The 20,381-nt window shown below is 37.4% G+C and overlaps 2 protein-coding genes across 8 annotated transcripts in view; one reads left to right on the top strand and one right to left on the bottom strand.

The window, feature by feature from the left end:
* Kmo (kynurenine 3-monooxygenase) overlaps positions 1-4,242 on the top strand; it is a 32,453-nt gene extending 28,211 nt beyond the window's left edge. For 4 of the 6 annotated variants that reach the window (XM_087194306.1, XM_087194307.1, XM_013075317.3 and 1 more), the window contains 4 exons: positions 1,185-1,267; positions 2,564-2,665; positions 2,756-2,815; positions 3,905-4,242. In XM_087194306.1, the coding sequence (XP_087050432.1) occupies positions 1,185-1,267; positions 2,564-2,665; positions 2,756-2,815; positions 3,905-4,105 (446 nt within the window). In that variant the 3' untranslated portion in view covers positions 4,106-4,242. The remainder of the gene's footprint in view (positions 1-1,184; positions 1,268-2,563; positions 2,666-2,755; positions 2,816-3,904) is intronic. The other 2 variants (XM_087194308.1, XM_021265484.2) reach the window with 1 other exon arrangement.
* Positions 4,243-5,193: 951 nt separating this feature from the next.
* The window catches only part of Opn3 (opsin 3), a 47,631-nt gene continuing 32,443 nt past the window's right edge, over positions 5,194-20,381 (bottom strand). For both annotated transcript variants that reach the window (XM_021265485.2, XM_004853473.4), the window contains 3 exons: positions 18,081-18,400; positions 11,180-11,431; positions 5,194-6,806 (listed from right to left, as the gene is read on the bottom strand). In XM_021265485.2, the coding sequence (XP_021121144.1) occupies positions 6,543-6,806; positions 11,180-11,431; positions 18,081-18,400 (836 nt within the window). In that variant the 3' untranslated portion in view covers positions 5,194-6,542. The remainder of the gene's footprint in view (positions 6,807-11,179; positions 11,432-18,080; positions 18,401-20,381) is intronic.

Here is a 20,381-nt window from a genome sequence, read left to right as displayed (position 1 = left end):
AGGTGGGTAGAGTTTGTGAATCAGAACATAATCCCAACACCAGTTTTGGATACTGGAGAGCAAAGACAAAATGAAAATAATTGTGAATAATAATAATAAGTCCCATCACTGAGCATCTGTTATGGTTTGAGCATCTTGCTATTTTTAAAATGTTACATTTCCTTTGGTTCTTACAAAAAACATGAGACATTGATACTAGTCTTATCTTCCTTTCCTAACTGGGGAATCAAATGTAGAGATAGTTAAATAACTTGCTAAAAATCATAGAGCTAGGAAACAATGAAACTGGGACACTTAGGCCAGGTTTTCAGTCTTTAGACAGCATCTCACCAGGCGTGGTGACCCTGAGGCAGGGGGATCACCATGAGTTTGATGCCAGCCTGGGCTACATAGTGAGTTCAAGTCCATCCTGGACTACATAGCAAGGCCCTGTCTCAAAAAAACAAAAAAAAAAAAAACATAGCATCACTAGCATCTTTTTTTTTTCCAGTACTGGAAATTGAGCCCAGGGCCTCTGCTCTGAGCTATAATACATCCCCAGCCCTTTTTCCTTTTTTATTTTGAGCCAGGGTCTCATATGTCACTAAGTTGCCCAGGTGAGGATCAAACTTGTGATTTGCCTACCTCAGGGCACCTCTAACAGGTAGAGTTGTTTGACTATGTGAAACTAATACCCGTTAGTGATTCATTTCTTAAACATGTGTTTAACATTTCCTCTATGACATGTTAAGAGTTTACATATGAAGAAAACATGGAGCCTAACTTCTAGGAGCTCAAAGAATAAAGGAGGAACTGGTGTTCAAGCCAATGAGGTGTCTGTAGTATAGTGAAATAAGTACACAAAATAGAAAGTACACAAAAGAACACAAAATAGAAAGTAGCAAGTTCTATGTGGGGTGAGGGTCATTTATATGAACTTTCAATTTGTGAAATAAGGGAAAATAATTTTAACAGTCAACAAGCATAATATGTATGAACTTTATTGTAAGTTTTATTTCATCACACCAGGAAATATGCTATGGGCACTGCTTGATAATCATAGATTGTTGGTAACAGAATGGTAATTTATTATTTTAAAAGATTAGAGTGAATATTCATATTGAGTATACTGTTTAATTTGACATAGAGTCCAGCACATTTTATAGGCTGCTTTAAAAACAGGTATTATTTAATTTGATTTCTAGGTATGTGTCTTCCTGAATTTTCAAGAGTAAGAATTCCAGATGCCCATGCAATTTCAGACCTGTCTATATACAATTACATGGAGGTAAGGTTTGGCTTCATCCCACAAGATGGTTTGCTGATAGACCAGTAATTATCTTCTTTTTTTTCTTTGCTCCAAACCCATCTGATGCATACTGCATAAGAATAGATACAGACAAGAATGAACACACACACACACACACACTCAAATATACACATTCATACACAGACCATTCTTAATATATGGGTGGGTTGTGACTATATAGCCATAACAGTTATCCACACACATTATTTCTTGCTATACTTGAAAAACACTCAGAAGGTAACACAGATGACAACATCTCTAGTGATTCACAGGTTCAAATCTTAGATGTTTAGAAGAGCTGTTTATATGATATTTTAATAAATATAATTCTGAGATCTGTTAATATTATTACAAAGTCTAAGAAATATTAAATGACCTTTTCACCCTTAACATCATGGGGTACATATTTAAAGTAGCATTGAATATCCTCTGGAGCCTTATGCATTAACAAAAAATGTCTGGTACCAAAGAAATTCCTTGTCAGAAAGACTAATACTTTGAAGAAATAAACCTTAGTTTCATTTTAAGCCAGTCACATGACAGGTGGTTGTAATTATAGTTTTAAATAATGAAATGAAAAAATTTATAAGATAAATTTAAAGAAGAGAGAGAGATAGAGAGAGGGAGAGAGAAAGGACTCTACTTTAAGTAGAATTGTATCATACAGGGTAAAGGAAGTTCTAGAATGTGTAGAAAGACTATTAATATATCTTACCTGAGTCTTTAAAACCAGGACAGCTACAATGCAGTATTTGTCCTGTATAAAGAACAGTAGTAAATCAAGACATTGATGGATTAACACAATTCCTGGTTACCATAAACCATATTACAAACCAACCAGGAATCAACAGAAATTGGTAAAATCTTTGAGCTCACAGATTACTCACAGACATGATTGAACAAACTCTTTGCTCAGATAGAGTTCTTGTACCAACCTTTGAGCAAAACAGACTTCTCTGATAGGTTTTTTGTTATTGTACGTTTTCAAAATAATGTTCTGTATTATTGAAATTTCTTAAAATAGATTAGGAATGAGTATTTATGGAAATGGAGATTTATTTGACTACTTGTATCCGGCATTGTGATAAGTGGGAGTGAAAAATAATAAAGAAATTGTAGTAAGAAAATAGACGTTACTTTATTGGAGATATTTTTTAAAAACTCTTCACTGCAGGGCTGGGGACTTAGCTCAGTGGCACCATGCCTGCCTTACAAGTGTAAGGTCCTGAGTTCAATCCCCAGTACCAAAAAAAGAAAAAAACCTCTTCATTGCAGATGCGAGCACACGTCAACTTCAAGTGGTTCATTTTTCAAAAGACCATAGAAAGATTTCTTCATGCTATTATGCCATCTACATTTACCCCTCTCTATACCATGGTAAGGTTTGGACTTAAGATATTTGCTCATTTAAAACTTCTGTTTAGCCATTAAAAAATACACCAGATTCCTTTTTAAACTTCCCTATAGGTCACCTTTTCCAGAATAGGATACCATGAGGCAGTGCTGCGCTGGCATTGGCAAAAAAAGGTTGGAACAAATTACACTATAAAAAAAATCTAATATGTTGAAGTGTCACACTGTTATGGTCATATTTATTTCAAGAGATTAAAAAAATGCTGGGACAGACATCAAATATTTGCCTTCTAAATAAAAACTGTCCTGAGCACACAGAGGGTAAAGCACCTACCAAACAATATATGAAAAATCAGCAGAGGAAGAGCTTTTGAAGGCAAGAAATTTGTAAAAGAAGTAAGAATGATATTTTGCAGCCTTCCACTTTATTTTAGCAATGTGATCCATTCTTGACTTTTGTGTCATACAATATTCTTATTCATTGTAAACTTGGACAGAACTGAAGCCCTCATAAGGCATTACCAAATTCCAATGCAATGTTATGACACATGTAGGTTGGGTTGTTGACTCAGAGGCAACACTCAGGCACCACAGATTCCTGATCTTCCACTTAGAGAATTTATTCATTCAGTCACTCAACAAATAGCTTTACTTAATGCATAAACACTGAGCGGAGCATGGTGGTGAACAAGATGCAATCCCTACTCTTCACATAGCTCAGAAGTTGGGTCAGGGTCAATGGACAGCTGCTGTGAGAGGAATACAGCGGCCCTAGAGAGAACAGGAGTGGGCCAGACAGGTGAAGGCTGAAGAAACATGAGCAACACACCACAGTAGGAGTCTGTGAACCTGGAAGGGAGCACTTAAGTGTGGAGGGGCCAAGGGGAAATTAGAGAGCTAAGCAGAGCCTTAAGCTTCTTGAATATTAACTTGAGAGAAACAGAGGGACTAAAGAAGGCTCATACACTGAGGTCAGATTTTAGAAAAATTGCTTTAGTGTGTGGAGAATGAATTGGAAGGAATCAAGAGGTATATATCAATCCAAAGATGAATAAAATAGGGTTCCTGATCTCAAAGACATAAGAGAATAAAGGAGGGAAAGAGACAGCCACAGTCAGAATGCAGAACAATAAGTGCAGTGATAGAAATCAGAGGTCATGCAACTACTTTAGGTTAAATTTTGTGCTCTTTGGAGGTATAAAAATGAAGTATATTTAAAGATTTTAACCTTTGGACAAATGAGCATTATTTCTGTCCTCATAGGTAATAAAAAAAGGACTCTTTGTCTTTGGATCTCTGGTAGCCATCGGAACTACCTACCTGCTTGTGCACTACATGTCACCAAGACCTCTGGACTACTTAAGACCATGGAAATGGAGTCGCTTACTTCCAGGATATGGGGCACATTTCCCTGCAAACTCCATGGAGCCACTTGAACAAACTCCCTATTTCATTAGCCAGTGATATAAAGGTCCTAACATAGCAAATGTCTGATTTGTCTATGACCAAAAGTAGAGATCAAACAAGTGTTTCCATCGCCAGATTTAATTCACTATTGGAAGATAGTTGCCAGCATATAAATAAATTGAATGTAGAATTTCTCTGTGTGTCAGCTTCAGTTATTGAGGGGGGGGAAATCCCACCTCTTTTTTTTTTTTTTCAAGTTTCAACACATAGCTTCCCCATTACATTTTGCAACCTCAGGTTGGATCATTCCAAATTTTCAAAAGAAATGACTAAGATCTCTTTCACTTCTCAAAAACTAAGGCCTCAGATGCCTCCTGGAAGACACTGCTCATGCTTTTCTTAAAAGGACCCACACTGGGATTAACAATATTCAGGGCTAAAAGTCGCAGCTGGCGTAACACATTACCTATACTTTTCATCACGTGGATGGAGCTTGTCTTACCACAGAGCTCAGAGTCACTTGATAAAACCAGAAGTGTATATGAGGGTTGGGGAGTTCCAAAGAGTTATACAATGAATCTGTTTTGTTTCCCAGCCCCAAAATGCCAATATGACTTTCTGAAGATATGAAAGGGCCATTGATGCCATACTAGGTGAAGGCTAAGAAAGGATTTTATTCATAAATTAAATATCTACTTATACATGAGAGTGGAAAGGAAACAAGGGAAGGCAGCTTTTATAGAAATATAAAGCCATATTTTACTCCATTTCAGACCTTCAGAAGCAATTTATTTATTCTTCAATTATATATTATGTCAGAACCAGGAGTGAACTTGATTTTAAAAGTTCATTGAGTACATTTTATTTGGTTCTTGCTTCTTCAGTAGGTCAACTGAGTCACTTGTAGAAGTCCCTCAAACATAATTAATTATAAAGATGTAACACTAAAAGGAAATTTATCTAGGAAATTTTTAATTAGGCAATGAAATAAAATGATTCAGTGTTTCTTTTCAATGTTGTCAAAGACATCCTTGAATCCTAATAACCCATGTTTGGTGCGTAAGGGAAGAAAAACAATATTTCCTTTTACCAACCTTTAGGTTCATTGACTGGGGCCCCTACAACAAAAGACAGAGACTATAAAGAAAAAAACAAACACCAATAGAAGTTTATTCACATGTATATTTCACATGGAAGATACCCAGAGAATGAGTAAATCTCAAAGAGCTGGTTTAGCATCTTCCACAAAGAACTGTAAATTTTAGAGAAGTGCAGAGACAAAGAGAAAGGACTTTGAGACTGAGGGCAGCAACTTGTAGGAAGGTAAACAAACAGGATCTTGCTATGCAGATTCCTCTGGTGCTGTCTCCAGCCTAATGAGTGTCTAAAGTCATCTATGGTGGTCAACCTTGTTCTTCCTGGTAGAGAGGAGGAGGGAGCACATTTGCAAATTTGGGTCTTGCTTTTAGGCAAATAAAGGGAGGCAGAAAGCTTTCCTTGTATCACTTCTTCTCAATTGCTTTCAACTCAAAATAATCATTATGCAAAATGGAGCGTGTTTGGGGGTAGCATATTCTGGTTTCTTACAAGTTTAAACAGTGACTCATGGAAAAAGTGGCCTCTTCATTAACACTGACTAATGGACTGATTGATGAACAATGAAGACTAAATAATATATTTTATGAATACACTCAAATTCTTATTTCCATACCTCTTCAGATTAAGTATGTTTACTTGGGACTCCTTTTCTAAATCCAGCGCTCCTGGCAAAATTGTAGGAAATCATTAAAAGGAAGGGGTAATCCTGCCATGTTCATGTTCAAAATAGATGGAGATACTCATCTGCCATCAACATCATCTTCATCATGTACATTCTCACACCGTTACATAATTCACCATATGCCATAAGTACCCCAAAGTCATGGTATTCTTTCTCTTTGCTATGATGTTCTTAGCAGCTCATTAGTCTGAAGGTCCTCTTCATTTTATTTATATATAGCTACAGATAAAGGCAGGGAATTTATTTTTATCCTAGAATTTATCTCCTTGATAAATTCAATGCGGCCAAACATATGACATGACTCTAAATAGGACCCAACTTTACAGAGAATTAAAGATGGTCTAGCTATTTCACACATATGTTTGAGACAAAGTTATTTTCACGATGAAATATTTTCAAGAAAAATGTATCATGTGATTTGGCAACTATAGTCAGTCAAAAATATATCTGAAATGAAAATTCTAACATGTTAGAAGATGATGGTACCAGATGCCCGTCTTGTGCCACAAGTGGGTTTTTGTTATGTAAAGCACCCATTGAATTCAAAGAATTTGTCCTGTTCAGTTTCTTCTTGAGGCCAGAGAACATGCAGGCAATCAGATTTCCTACTGGACCACAAAAGCTTTATCGATGTTACATTGAATGCGGATTCCAGAACAATCGTTACATAGAAGTCCAAATGTGATATCCAATCTAAGGCTCAGTCTTTCATTCCTATAAAGGACGAACTTGGATTGTATCAACCTTGGACCCACTGGTTCTGTCACTATCATCGACAGAGAGTGATTCATCACTGGTGATGATAAAAATAATGGAAGAAGAATTAAAAGTCACTTTCTTCTTTGGCCTGTCCCCATCTTTTTGTGACATCACAATGGGTCTGATCTGCATTTCACTCTCAACTGCTGGTAGGTCTTTAGCGGGCTGCTGGCATCTCAGCAGTCGGAAACAGAGGAGTTGCAAGAGGGATCTTCGAAACTGGGCAGAGAAAAAAAGATAAAGTTCACTATTAGTTAAAAATTAGGCCCTTACGGTCTTTATCTCAACTTGATAAAGGCTCTCTATGAAAAACCAACAGCCAACATCATACTAAATGGTCAAAAACTGAAAACCTTCATGCTAAAATCAGGAACAAGTCAAGGATATCCCTATCACCACTCCTGTTCAATATAGTTTTGGAAACATTAGCCACAACAATTAGACAAGAGAAAGAAATAAAAGGAATAAAGATACGAAAGGAAGAAGTTAAACTGTCATTATTTGCTGATGATATGATACTCTACATAGAAGACCCTAAAAACTCTGCCAAAAGACTTCTAGGCTTAATTGACAGATTCAGTAAAGTAGCTGGATACAAGGTCAACACTAAAAAATCAATAGCCTTCTCATACACAAATAACAGACTCACTGAGAGAGAAATTAGGGAAACAATCCCTCTCACAATAGCACCCCCAAAAATGAAATATCTAGGAATCAATCTAACAAAGGAAGCAAAAGACCTCTACATTGAGAACTACAGCACTCTGAAAAAAGCTATCAAAGATAATATAAGAAAATGGAAGAACTAATATAGTGAAAATGGCCATACTTCCAAAACTGCTATACAGATTCAATGCAATCCCAATTGAAATCCCAACAGCATATTTCACAGAACTAGAGAAAACAATTCAAAAGTTTATCTGGAACCAGAAGAGACCTAGAATAGCAAAACCAATTGTAGGCAACAGGGTCATGGCAGGGGTTATCACAATTCCTAACTTGAAACTGTACTACAAAGCCACTGTGATTAAAACAGCATGGTACTGACAAAGAAACAGACCCAAGGATCAGTGGAATAGATTAGAAGATGCAGAAACAACTCCAGACATACTCAGCTACCTCATCTTTGACAAAGGAGCCAACAATCCTCACAGGAGGAAGATAGCCTATTTAATAAATGGTTTTGGAAAAACTGAATTTCAACTTGCCAAAGATTAAAACTAGACCTTTATCTTTCCTCATGCATTAAACTAAAATCCAAGTGTATTAAAGATCTAAATATTAAAACAGAAACACTAAACTTGCTGGAAGATAAGTTAGGTAGAACTCTTGAAGACATTGGCACAGGAAAAGACTTTATGAACAAAACCTCAATAGCAGAGGAACTAGAACAAAGAATCAACAACTGGGATCTCATCTTATTAAAAAGCTTCTGCACTGCAAGAGAAACCACCAACAGAGCTAAGAGACAACCTACAATGTGGAAAAAAAATTTTAGCAGCTGTTCCTTAGACAAAGGACTACTATCTAGAATATATAAAGAACTGAAAAAAATCAGACCACCCCCAAATATAAAGACCCAATTCAAAAATGGGCATCTGAAATGAACAGATATTTCTCAGACAAAGAAGTAAAAGCACCAAATAAATATATGAAAAAATGTTTAACATCACTGGTCATTCGAAAGATGCAGATGAAAACAATGCTGAGATTCCACCTCATACCAGAAAGAATGGCTGCTATCATGAAATCAACCAATAACAAATACTGGTGGGGTTGTGGGGAGAAAGGTAACCTTCTTCATTGTTGGTGGGAGTGCAGACTGGTACAACCACTGTGGAAATCAATATGAAGATACCTCAAACAACTAGGATTGGAAGTCCCATTTGACACAGCTATTCCTCTACTGGGTATCTTCCTAAAAGAATTAAAAGAATCATACCACTGCGATACATGCTCACCCATGTTCATAGTGGCACAGTTTGTAATAGTGAAAGCTTAGAAATAGACAAAGTGCCCATCAAATGGAGACTGGATAAAGAAGATGTGGGTTTTTTATAAAACGGAGTACTACTCAGCCATAAAGAATGAGAAACTGGAGACTTTTGTAGCTAAGTGGATGCACATTGAGGCTATACTCTTAAGTGAAATAAATAGGACACAAGTGTGTAAATACTGAATAGTTTCTCTGGTGTGGAAAACTAAAAGTCTAAATAAGAATCAAAATGTATAATTGATATTGTGAAATGGGAAGAAAATGTCTAAAGGAGTAGGAGAAGTGGGAGGGGTAGGGGAAAGGAAAGAAGGGAAAAGAAAAAATATGAGAAAAGGAAAAACATGGAAACAAGGCCTTTGTAAATAGGGAAGGGTGGAGGGGGTGAAGGGAGGGTAGGGGAATGGGGGAAAAAATAAGAACCAAGGTAAATCATGTAAAGGTACAAGATCCCAATGATGAATGTAACTGTGCTGTTTACCTAAAATGTACCAATAAACTAAATGGAAAAAAAATTAGGCCCTTGATCTGGATTAATGTTCAAGAAAATGAGTTTAATTAGGGTTGCTTTTTGTTAGCTGATACAGAATTTATAGTAATGCTTATGTTGACCTAAATCACTCTGAAGTTTTATGTCTGATTTATTTTAATTTTTATTAACCAGACCACACAGGACTATTTTAATACCTTAACCCTCCCTATTTTCAGTTTGCATGTACCTTCCATGAGAGCAGCTTCATCTGTTTAAGGAATTTTCAACACATATTCACATATTCAGTCCACAAATGTTCGGTGAGCACCTATGAGGTGACAGCCACTGAACTATAACCTAGAGATATAGTAAGCAACAAAGACAAACAAGTCTGTTCTGGCAGAATTTATAGACTAGCATGCTCATGAATGTTCTTTTAAATAGGAGAATTTTTTTCTATTAAAATATTACAGTAGAGAATGCTGGTTTTCAACAAAATATGTAATTCTTTGTGTCCTGAGCACTACACTAATCATATTTCTCAGCCCTTTCCAAGGTCTCCCATCTGCCCTTCCCCTTCTCTAAGAAACTTGATGACCAAGGTCTGAAGATGAGAACATCATGAAATGGAAGGGATGTAGATTCCTTAAAGACTGCATGAAGCAGATCCCATCTTCTTCATCAAATACGTTCGGCTGTGGACTCCAACAGCAAGAAACTTTCTGTGTTAATCCACTGAATGTTGGAGTTGTTACCGTAGTATGTTTACTATGGCTAACACAAGATATAATTAAAAAGTTAATTTGTTATCCCTTTTGTTTAGAGCAAAATGAAAGTTGAATATGGAGGCTTTTCCAGATCAAAAAAGATCAATTAAAAATAACAGTAGCTACATTGATTTGCTTTCTTTGACCCCCCCATAATTATATGTAAGTTAGCATTTAGCATATATTAACTTTGTTTAGTGCTGGGGATTGAATCCAAGGTTTTGTGCGTGCCAGCCCCTATATTCACATTTTAAATTATTTATTTGCTTGAATATTTATCACCAGACAATTGTTTGGTATATCAGATTAAGTACTAAAGAGATATCATAAGGGTTAGAGTATGTATATTATATTTAATGATTTTGTATACAAAGGGTAAGCTTGTTGTAGGTAAGAGCCATTGTCTTATTTGTTTTTGTGTGTTTGTTGTATCTTCTGGAATTTTATTTAAAGTAGGTTCCCATGAAACAGAAATATCAGGGCCAAGTGGAACCTTGTTAAGAAGTGCAGAATATTGGGTATCCAAATACATTGAATAAAAATACACATATTTTTACAATATTTTCAGGTGTGACAATAATTTAGAAGTAAGGATTTATAGCCATTGGCTGAAAGAAAGAGTAAAACAAATTGTTAGAGAATATACTTAAGTTTTACCTGGTGGACAGTGGTCCTCAAAATTAAGCAAAATTAAGTTTGGTGAGACATTGGCTGTGTCATGAGAATAACCCAGACCAACTACTAACAGTATTTCTAAACTCAAACGAGAAGTTACGAGCTTTGGCTTCGAGGACTCAAGTGAACCAGGTTCAGGTCCTAGCACCAGTACTTTCAGGGTTAGGTGAATTATCCTTTCTGACTCTACTTCAAAACCCACAAATAAAGGAATGATAATGTCTATTTCGTGGCATGGTTCTGTAAAGACACTAGGTGTAATCTGCATAGTACAGTAAGAATTTTAAACATATTAACTCTGTAATTCTTTAAGTAAAATCTCATTAGTAGTGGACAAATATTTTCTGATTAATGAATGTAATTTTGGTTCTTTTTTTTTTTTTTGGTACCGGGGATCGAACTCGGGTCCTTGCGCTTGCGCAGCAGGTGGCGAAACCACTGAGCTGAATCCCCAGCCCAGTGAATGTAATTTTAATAGAATTTCACCTACTAAGTACAAATCTCTATTGGCAGATCTTAGAATTATTACTATTTTATTTGGCAATATCCTACATTTCTTCCTAATCCTTTTACTTTCCTATGAAGTTCTTTATTTGGATTTTTATCATTGAAGCTGTTCTGAATTACCTCCATAAAATTATTTTTCCAACCCCTCCCTCAAGGCGAAAACAATTGTAAAGCTTACCTTTCTGATCATGATGGTGTAAATAACAGGATTGTATACAGTGCTCGATTTAGCAAAGAGGTAAGAAACAACTGACACTGTTGGAGTGACTCGGTGTCCATAACCATTAACTACCAAGAAACAGATCACAATATAAGGCATCCAACAGACTAGGAAGATGAAGACCATCAAGAAGCACATTTTGGCCACTTTCTTCTCATATCGTAAAATCTTCATCACTTGAATTGTCTGAAGATCTTCAACACAACGAAGCTGCAGCATGGAGAAAGAAAGGCAGGAGGTGAAAATCTAGGTCCTACCCTAATGGGGAAAGAAGGGCAAAGGACCTTGGGGAGCTGACTTCTGATCCAAACACGCAGCTAGGCCCAGGCTTCATCTCTGGCCTCAGTCTCCTAAACTGGGACATGTTACTGTTGAACTGAATAGCCTCTTAGATCTTTCAGTAGTTTTTAATGTTTTTAGAACTTAATAAGGATGAACTAAATTATTTTACGTGGATCTTCAAGTCACTACAAGACAGCCTGAAAAAGTCATGATAAAATGGTAACAATTTCTCTACAATCCAGGAAACTCTTTCATCCAGAGCACTCATCTGCAGATTCTCAGACCAGGGAGTAAACTCATGTCAGGTCAGGAGTTCTGCACAGTTAATCTTACAGCTGAATTGATGAGAATTTAATCCCCAAATGAGTTCTTGCTGGAAATGACTGCGTCTTTCAATTCTCTACTAATGACTCCCACCATGGAATCTGATAAGGAATTTGTTTGTGGTTGGTTTCATCAAGGGCTCATTTGTAGAGGATACCACTTGGTAAAACCCCATTTGTTTGAAATCAACACATCTAGCCTGTCTTCACAAAAGGTACTGAGGAATAATGATATACAGTTAGAAAGTTCTTTGACTTTCTTCTCTAAGAGGCTCTTTACATATTTCTCTTACTATTATTATCATGAATGTGCTTTTAAGGCAAAGAATAAAATAGAGAATAAAAAAATACATTCTGAAATAAAAATGGCTATTTTTGAGAACTGTAAGATACTATACTAATTCTCTACCAAAATACAAAAGCTTTATATATTGATTTTAAAAACAGTTATCAGGTATACTATTGATATTTAGTATTAATAATTTCAAACTGGAAAACTTGTTGTATTTCAATGAATTCTGAGTGTATCTTTAAGAATTCTCATAAAAATTAAGAGAAAAATTTTTGAAGCAATTCATCAGAACATGCTTATAATATTTAAAAATATATTTGAATAGGCATTCCTAAATTATTAGTTATCATCTAAAATTATATTTAAGAAACTGTATTTTTATTAGAATCATATATTCATATTGAAAAAGAATAGAGGGAAATATGAAAAGTCTAAATGTTTTATTTTCTTCAGAGTAGAGAGAAAGTATATGAGTAGACTGGGTATTAAATCTCTCCTTTTTTTTTTTTTTGTACTGGGGATCAAACTTGGGTCCTTGCACTTGCGCAGCAGGCAGCCAATCCACTGAGCTAAATCCCCGGTCCTCTCTTATTATTATTAACCATGTATTCAATTCTCTTTTTTAAGAACTATTTTATTTATTGTGATAGGATATTATTCTCTTTTCAGGACATCATTTTGGGTGCAGGGCACCTCCATTCAGTTTTTTAAAAGACGTGGATTCTGGTAAAAGTTCTAATTTGGAATCAAGATTTGCATTCATATTCCAAACTTAGTACATTGTTTCAGTATGATAATGAGCAATTCTCTACTCTAGAAGTAAAGATGGAACAATGGAGGTTAAAACAAATATACCTTAGATTTAACAGAAGCTGGGTTCTTTCATGCAGTTGTTTTTGAAATTAAATATTCATATTTGAACTCTACTTGAAACTAACATATACATATATACTTTTATGTTTCCATGGGATATTTAAAATCATCATTTTTGACTCTTCAGAATTTCAACTAACTAGTATATAACTACATCTTAATTATCTGCCCTCCACGCCCCCACTGTCTAGAACCCAAGAGTGTTATCTGTACTGTTTTCTGGGCAAGTTGGTCTCCATCCTCTCTTCATTCACTCAGAACAGTGCTCATTTATCATCTTGGAATTATATGCATCTTAGTGAAGGTAATTTAAGCACATGTCAGTCTACCCTCCAGCTTCTTTTTGTTAAAAGGAGGAGATCCTGTCTAAAGTTTCAGATTATTTGGGTTTGTACATGTGAAGTTTCTATGATTATTTTTTATTTATCTCTCTTTATCTTTTTGTTTCATAATAATTCCTTCACTCTGCTCAAAGTTTTCCTCCCAAAAAAGGAACTTTACTTCATGTGTCACTCACTTTATTCAATAACGAGGATGTATTTCAAAATTGCTCTGGATGAAGCAAAAGCACAAGTTATAGTTATCCCAAAGAATAAACCACCTAAGACATATTCACCAGAATTACCTCTAGAAATGCTATCTTCATATATTAATGGCTATGCCTAGTGCTTATTGATCTAGACGCATGCAGATTTTCATGGTAAGCCCTCATTTTCAAGCTATATCTCCCTTGGTGTTATGAGTCACCTCTTTCTGGAAAAAGAAATAGGGGCAAAGTACTTGTATCAATTTCTCATTTGAAGTAATATCCCAGTCTAAACTCAAATTTCTTTACATTTTTCTTCCCTTTTCTATGTCTTCTGCTTGTAACTCATTCCAAAAATACTATATGCAGGGACTATTCCTGCTACAAGGAGAAAAAAGTCAGGCATAGTCTGTGCTTTGAGGAATTCATGCTTTGGTGAGGGTGAGAAGTATACAATTGCTTCTATAAGTGATGCACGTGGTGACAGAGGGGCAGGGGAATATGGGAGAACAGAGGTGGAGAACCATTCTCAAGACCGGGTTAGAGAAAGAAAATCTTGATCTCGGCCTTCTGAGATGAGGATTTAGCTGAGTAAGGAGGAGAGACAGAATGTTACTGAGGAAGGAAGCATGCTAAGGCAAAAGGGTGAAAGTGCCATATATCATGTTCTGGAAACAAGAAATGTTGCAGTTAGCTAGAAATGGAGGTGGCAAAAGGAGAGGAATGTCAAGAAATGAGGCAGGACAAGTAGACCAGAGATGCTACACTGGACCTGCTAGCCACACTTAGGAGCTCTATTTCAATCGTGAAGGTAGTATTTGAGAACAATTATTCAGGTGGCAGTGGGTAAAGAACGGACTAGAAGAAAGTAAAAATGAAGGAGACTGAGGTCCTTTTGAATTGAATCTGTGTCAGGAGGCATTAGAAAAATGGATATTATGGAAAACCCATTAAGTAGAATAAATAAGAATTGGTCATTAGTTGGATATGGAGAAGATATGGATGAGGAATAGCCAAACATGATTCCATGATTTCTGGCTTAGGTAGCAAAGAATGCTGGCCATTCCATAAAAAAGAGAATAAAGAAGTAATGAATTTGGGGGACAGAGAGATAACAAATTAACCTTCACATATGCTGAATTTGATGAGTCTGTGAACCCTCTAGGTGGAGGGATTCAATAGGCAATTGACTATGAGCATCTCAGGTCAGAAGAAAGAACTGGATTGGGAATAGAAATTTCAAAGTCATCAAATATTGGTTAGAAGAGAGAAATCCTGGCAGTATGAACTGTGATACAAGCACACAGTAAATGTCTAATTAAAAATAATTTATTACAGTAAAACACATTGCCATGAATCCCCTTCAAAATCCCCCCCCTCACTTCAAACACACTTATCCCATCATTCTTGCCCCTTTCTGAAGCAGTTCTGAAAGTCTTCTTTCATGTCTTTAGTTAGGTTATCATGGCTGCCTCAATAGCCTGAATCAATTCAAAACTTTTACTTTTCATAGTCATTTTGACTTTGGAGAACTACCAGAAGTCATATAGTGCCAGATCCAGATAATAAGATGAATGAGGACACACCTTAATGTTTTTACAAGCCTGCCTCTCCATTAGATGGCACTCAGCAGCAACATTCATCATATTTTTATTACACCTTCTAAAGATATGAAAGAAGACTTCCAGAACTGCTTCAGAAAGTGACAAGAACAATGGGATAATTGTGTTCAAAACAAGTGAGAGAATTTTTGGGAGGATTCCTGGTCAATGTCTTTTACTGTAATAAATTATTTTTATTTAAATACTAATCATATATTTCAATCATACTTCATATATAAGATTACCCAAGGCCAATGTGTAGCAAGAAATGAGAACTCAGCAAAGAATGCTAGGAAGGCCCAAGCAAAAGAAGTCCTTGAAAGAGACATATGAAGATGCAGCCAGAGAGAATAAAGAAGGGTCTTTGAATCAATGTGAGGGGAAGATTATATAAGAAAATAGAAGTTTATTTATTTACACACATGAATAAATACCAAATAGTTTCTCTGGTGTGAGAAACTGAAAGTGTAAATAAGGACTAAAAAGTATAACAGGTAATGTGAAATAGGAAGAAAAGGGGCAAAGGGGAAGGAAGTGGGAGGGCTAGGGGAAAGGATAGAAGGGAATGGGATTAATATGAGAAAATGGAAAAATAGGAACAAAATCTTTGTAAATAGGGAGGAATGGAGGGGTTCAAGGGAGGGCTGGGCAGGGTTGAAAAATAAGAACCAAGAGAGACTATGTAAAGGTGCAAATTTCCAATGATGAATGTCATTATATTGTATACCTAAAATGTACCATTGATTAGAATGAATAATCGAAAATGCAAAATAGGAAGAAAAGGTCCAAAGGGGAAGGGGTAGTGGGAGGGGCAGGGGAAAGGAAAGAGGGGAAAGGAAAAACGATGAGAAATGGAAATAAAGTCTTTGTAAATAGGGAAGGGTGGAGGGCGTGAAGGGAGGGCTAGGAATGGGGAAAAAATAAGAACCATGATGCATTATGTAAAGGTACAAGTTCCCAATGAGAAATGTAATTGTGTTGTATACCTACAATGTACCAATAAAAGAATTTAATTAAAAAAAAGAAAATAGAAGTTATCATCAGTCTCAAATACCACAAATTCCAGAAAACAACAGAAATAGAACTGTGTCCATGGCATCCGACATTTGGGAGATTATTCAGACCTTAAGTGAGTGGAGGTATCGTAAAGAGGGAGGCACCTATTTGAAATGAGTTAAGGTATAAATGCTACATGAATTTACTCAACTACTAACTCCTGGAATGACAGAAGAAATTTATTCCTTACAGTTCTGGAAGCTGGGGAGTCCAGGATCAAGGTTCTGGCAAGGTAGGCTTCATCCTAAAGTCTCTTCTCTTGGCATGTAAGTGTCCACCTCACTATATGCTTACATGACCTCTTCTTCATGTACACAGGGAAGGCAGTGCACTGAGGTGGGGGGAGGAGTGCAGGCAGACTGGTGTCTCTTCTTATAAGGACATAAATCCCATCAGATCCCTTATGACCTCATCTAGCCCCAATTACTACTCAATGGTTCTATCTCCAAATACCATCACACTGCAGTTCAGTGCTTCAACATCTGAATTTGGGAAGAACAAAACATTCTTCCCATGACATTAAGTAAGTGATACATTTTAGATGCTGATAAATGTTGGTTAAAGGAATACTTATTGGGTGACAATATGGTACCAAAAAGCCACCAGTGATTCTTTGAGTTAGCAGTGACAGGAGAGAAAGGATAGCTAAAGGGAGCTGAAAGTAGATTTTGCTTTTGTTTTAAATTAGCATTGTTTTATGGTAAAGGGGAAAAGATAGCAGTAAGGGAAGGAAAAGACTGGAGATATCAGTGAAAAAGAAAATTACAGCTGAGAGAGTTCCCTGGAAAATGGGAGGAGAGATCAGAATATGGAAATAGTTTGGTCCTGGAGACTTCCCTGTCACCCCATAAATGCAGGAAGGAATTTAAGAAACAGTGTGGAACAGAGGTTTACATAAAAGGAGGCAAGGAGTTGAGGAATCCCCTGATAATGGCTTCATTTTGTCCAACAGGGAAGCATGTTTATTTGATAAGAATGAAGGAGAGTAGAACAAGAGATTAAAATGAATATTGAGGATTGTTAATAGTCGTAGTGTGACAAAGTGGACCCTAGAGGAATAGAAAGATTGCTAGACAGAGCTGAGAGGACATCTGAATCCGGACCCATGTGACTTTCCTTCCATCTCCTCTTTGCATTTTGATTACTGGCATGGAGAAAACAGAGGTGGGTTAGTCCAAAGATTTTTTCTTTCAACAAAATGGCTGTAAGTAAAAAATTATGAACACAGAAATTGAGGGTAATGGGTTTAGAGTGAAGCATAGGTAGGACTGTTTGGCTTAAAACAAAAGGTGAAAGCTCACGGGATTTGACAGAGTGAGAAGACTAAAGTGTTCTAGTGAAAGCAGTGGGCTGAGGGAGTGGGAAGAAGCAATGAGTTAGGAAACCATGCATAGCTGAAGTTAGAGACTGGGGCGGGGAGGTGCCTTGCCCTCTGTTGGTTAGTTCAAACATCCTTCTTGCTGGCTCCCAACATGACATCTGTTTGTGGTCAGTTCTAGTCCCTTATGACTCAAGTGTGATTTCCAGACAAAACATCTGTACTATTCTCTCGGCGTAGGTTCATGTGATCGGGTCTGAATAAAATTACGGGAAGAGTGCAGTTCCCTTTTTCAGAATTCTTAAATTCTGAGAGTGCTGCACAATGTGGGAATTTTGATGCTTTTGTTGATTGTGATTGTCCAGAAGTCCTTTCCTTCATTCTTTTAGTTTAGAAAGTGATGTAGAGAAAGTGTTACTCCTCATTGATCCTTTCAGGGAGTGAATCATAGTGAAAAATGTCATGATAGGAAGTCCCCTAGAGTTGCTGCATTTCTGGGCAGCTACTGATCACATAGGAAGAGTTTATTCTTTCTACGTTAAATGTGGACATGTTTTGGGGGAGGGACATCATTAGCCTTCAACTCACCATTCGAATGGAGTATAGAATATGGCCATAGCAGTGGGCTATGACACCCATGGGTACCACCAGGCAGCCAAGAAACAAGAAGAGCACAAAGGAGGAATCATTGGCATCCTTGGATTTCCAATCCACAGTGCAGCTTAGTCCATGGACGTCCAGGATGTACCTGTTCCAGCCTAGGAGAGGTGCTCCTGCCCATGCAAGCGAGTAGAGCCAGATGTAGGTAATGGCCTTCCAGGCCCAGGAAAAATTGATCACTCTGGCATGGACCACACGAATATAACGTTCATAGGCCAGCACAGTGAGGGTGGTAATGGAAACAATCCCTGTAAGAAGAGAAAGTAGAAAAGTATAGCATACTGTGGGGGGAAACTAGATAACAGTGACGTGCTACATGCCCCACCAGAAATTCCATACAGAGTATCTGAGGCCAACAGAGTGCTCTCAAAGCTGAGACAGCCAAGAATAATAGTGCCCCAGACTCCCCAGGAAATTCCATTCAAAATGTATTTACCTATGGAAGAAAACATAGGATAGAAAATGACATGTGGATTATAGTAGGACAAAATAAAAAGCCCTAAAAATCTACCTTGCCCAAATAATGCAGCTATTGCACTAAATTTTCTACAAAAAAGAAGCCCAGAGTGAGTCATTGGAACAAGTATTTCCTTTAGTTTTCCTTCTCCCAGTTATTAAAGTCAAAGTGGGTTTTACAAGCTCAAACTGACCATTCATGGTTGCCTTGGCCCGCCAGCTAGCAGATGTCAGCATCTGAACAGTTTACACGCAAAGATTGCTAACAAGGCAGGAGAAAGGCTTCTGTGCTCCCCTGGTCTTCACTTATACCTCTGTTTTGCAACAATCCACTTTAACAATATTATTCATGTATGTCTCTGTCCTTCCCCGGAGTGTGATTCATTCACTCAACAAGCACCTATTGAGAACCTCGTGTTTCTAGGCATTGTAGTGACACTGGAAGTCCAGTGATGACTAAGAGACAGAACTCTAGATGTCTGAAGGGACTGAACATGTGCAAATAACACAACGCTTTGGGTGGGTAAATGCTACAATGGTGCCATCATGGATTGGAGTCTCAGAGAAGGAAGCACTGGTGCACAGAGCTGGAGAAGCACACTGCAGGAAGAAAGAGCAATTAGGTGTCAGAGCCTGGAAGTGTGAAAGGACAAGAAAGGGTCTATGAACAATTAGAGGATGCCAAGGTGCCCCAGATCAGAAGACAGGGACAGAGAGATTTAGAGAAGTCTGATGAGGCTGTTATAGACAGCTAAGTTAGATAAAACTATTACAGGCAGTCAGGGATAGGCCCTGGAGAGAGTCAGAACAAAGGTGAAACACATCACAGCTGCGGCCAGAGACACATCTGTTAGAAACCAGAACTCAAGATAAAGACAAGATGACCAGGCTTGCATATTTCCTCAAAAGACAAAAACCAGGCCTAATGAAATCTAGATCGACACCATTCACCTCGGTAGGTGTCCAAGACCTCTGGACCCATCCTTTCCTAGGAAAATCTTTGTTCTTTCCATGCACACTTGTTATGTGACTTGTTTCCCCATCGGATCACTATTACCTAAACGACTATACTTGTAGCCCTATTGGTTAATCATACCTGTAACCCACATGGGTTTTGCTCTACAAAACTTCCCTGAAAAGTGGGGTCCCCGGCTAATCATTCAGGTCTCCTCCTGCCTCTCAGGAGATAGCCTCTCAACAAATATTTTCCTACTTTTACCTGCAGTTGTTCCTAGAATTCATTCTTCCATTTTTAGAGAACATGAGCTCAGCATACCAGGCATCTAACAGGTTGGGAGATATAATATTTTCATATTTCATCTCCTGTATCAAGGCTACACTGAGAACAGTTCTCTTTTTCCTCCTCCTCATTTTTCTTCTGCAGTTACTCATTTCAGCAGTAGCGCAGAATAAGGAGCACAGTCCAGCTCCCTGAAAACAGCTTGAGCCCACACTGCAGCCCAGGCAGGACACTGAGCCACAGCAGGACACTGAGCCACAGCAAGGATAGCAGTAAAGGCATCAATAGCCACGTCTGGATTCACTGACACTCAGCAGTCAGTATCGGCAAAATCCATCTGCTTATTGAACATGAAGAGTGGAGGACAGGTGTTAAAGATAACTTGGAGATTTCTAACCTGCCTAATAAGCAAGGATTACATTAGCCAAGATAAAAACCAACCAGGTGTATGAGCAGAGATGGGGAAGAAAATGAAATTGTGAACTGCCTAGGACACAGCAGCAGAAGAATTTGTTGAATGAATAGGTGGGGAA

This window comes from Heterocephalus glaber, unplaced genomic scaffold (genome assembly GCF_053883595.1).
Source record: "Heterocephalus glaber isolate CG9 unplaced genomic scaffold, H.glaber_assembly_v1.0 deba00001600, whole genome shotgun sequence".
NCBI classification, from domain to species: domain Eukaryota; kingdom Metazoa; phylum Chordata; class Mammalia; order Rodentia; family Bathyergidae; genus Heterocephalus; species Heterocephalus glaber.
Note: the sequence above shows the minus strand (reverse complement) of the source record. Positions and strands in the feature narration are given on the sequence as shown.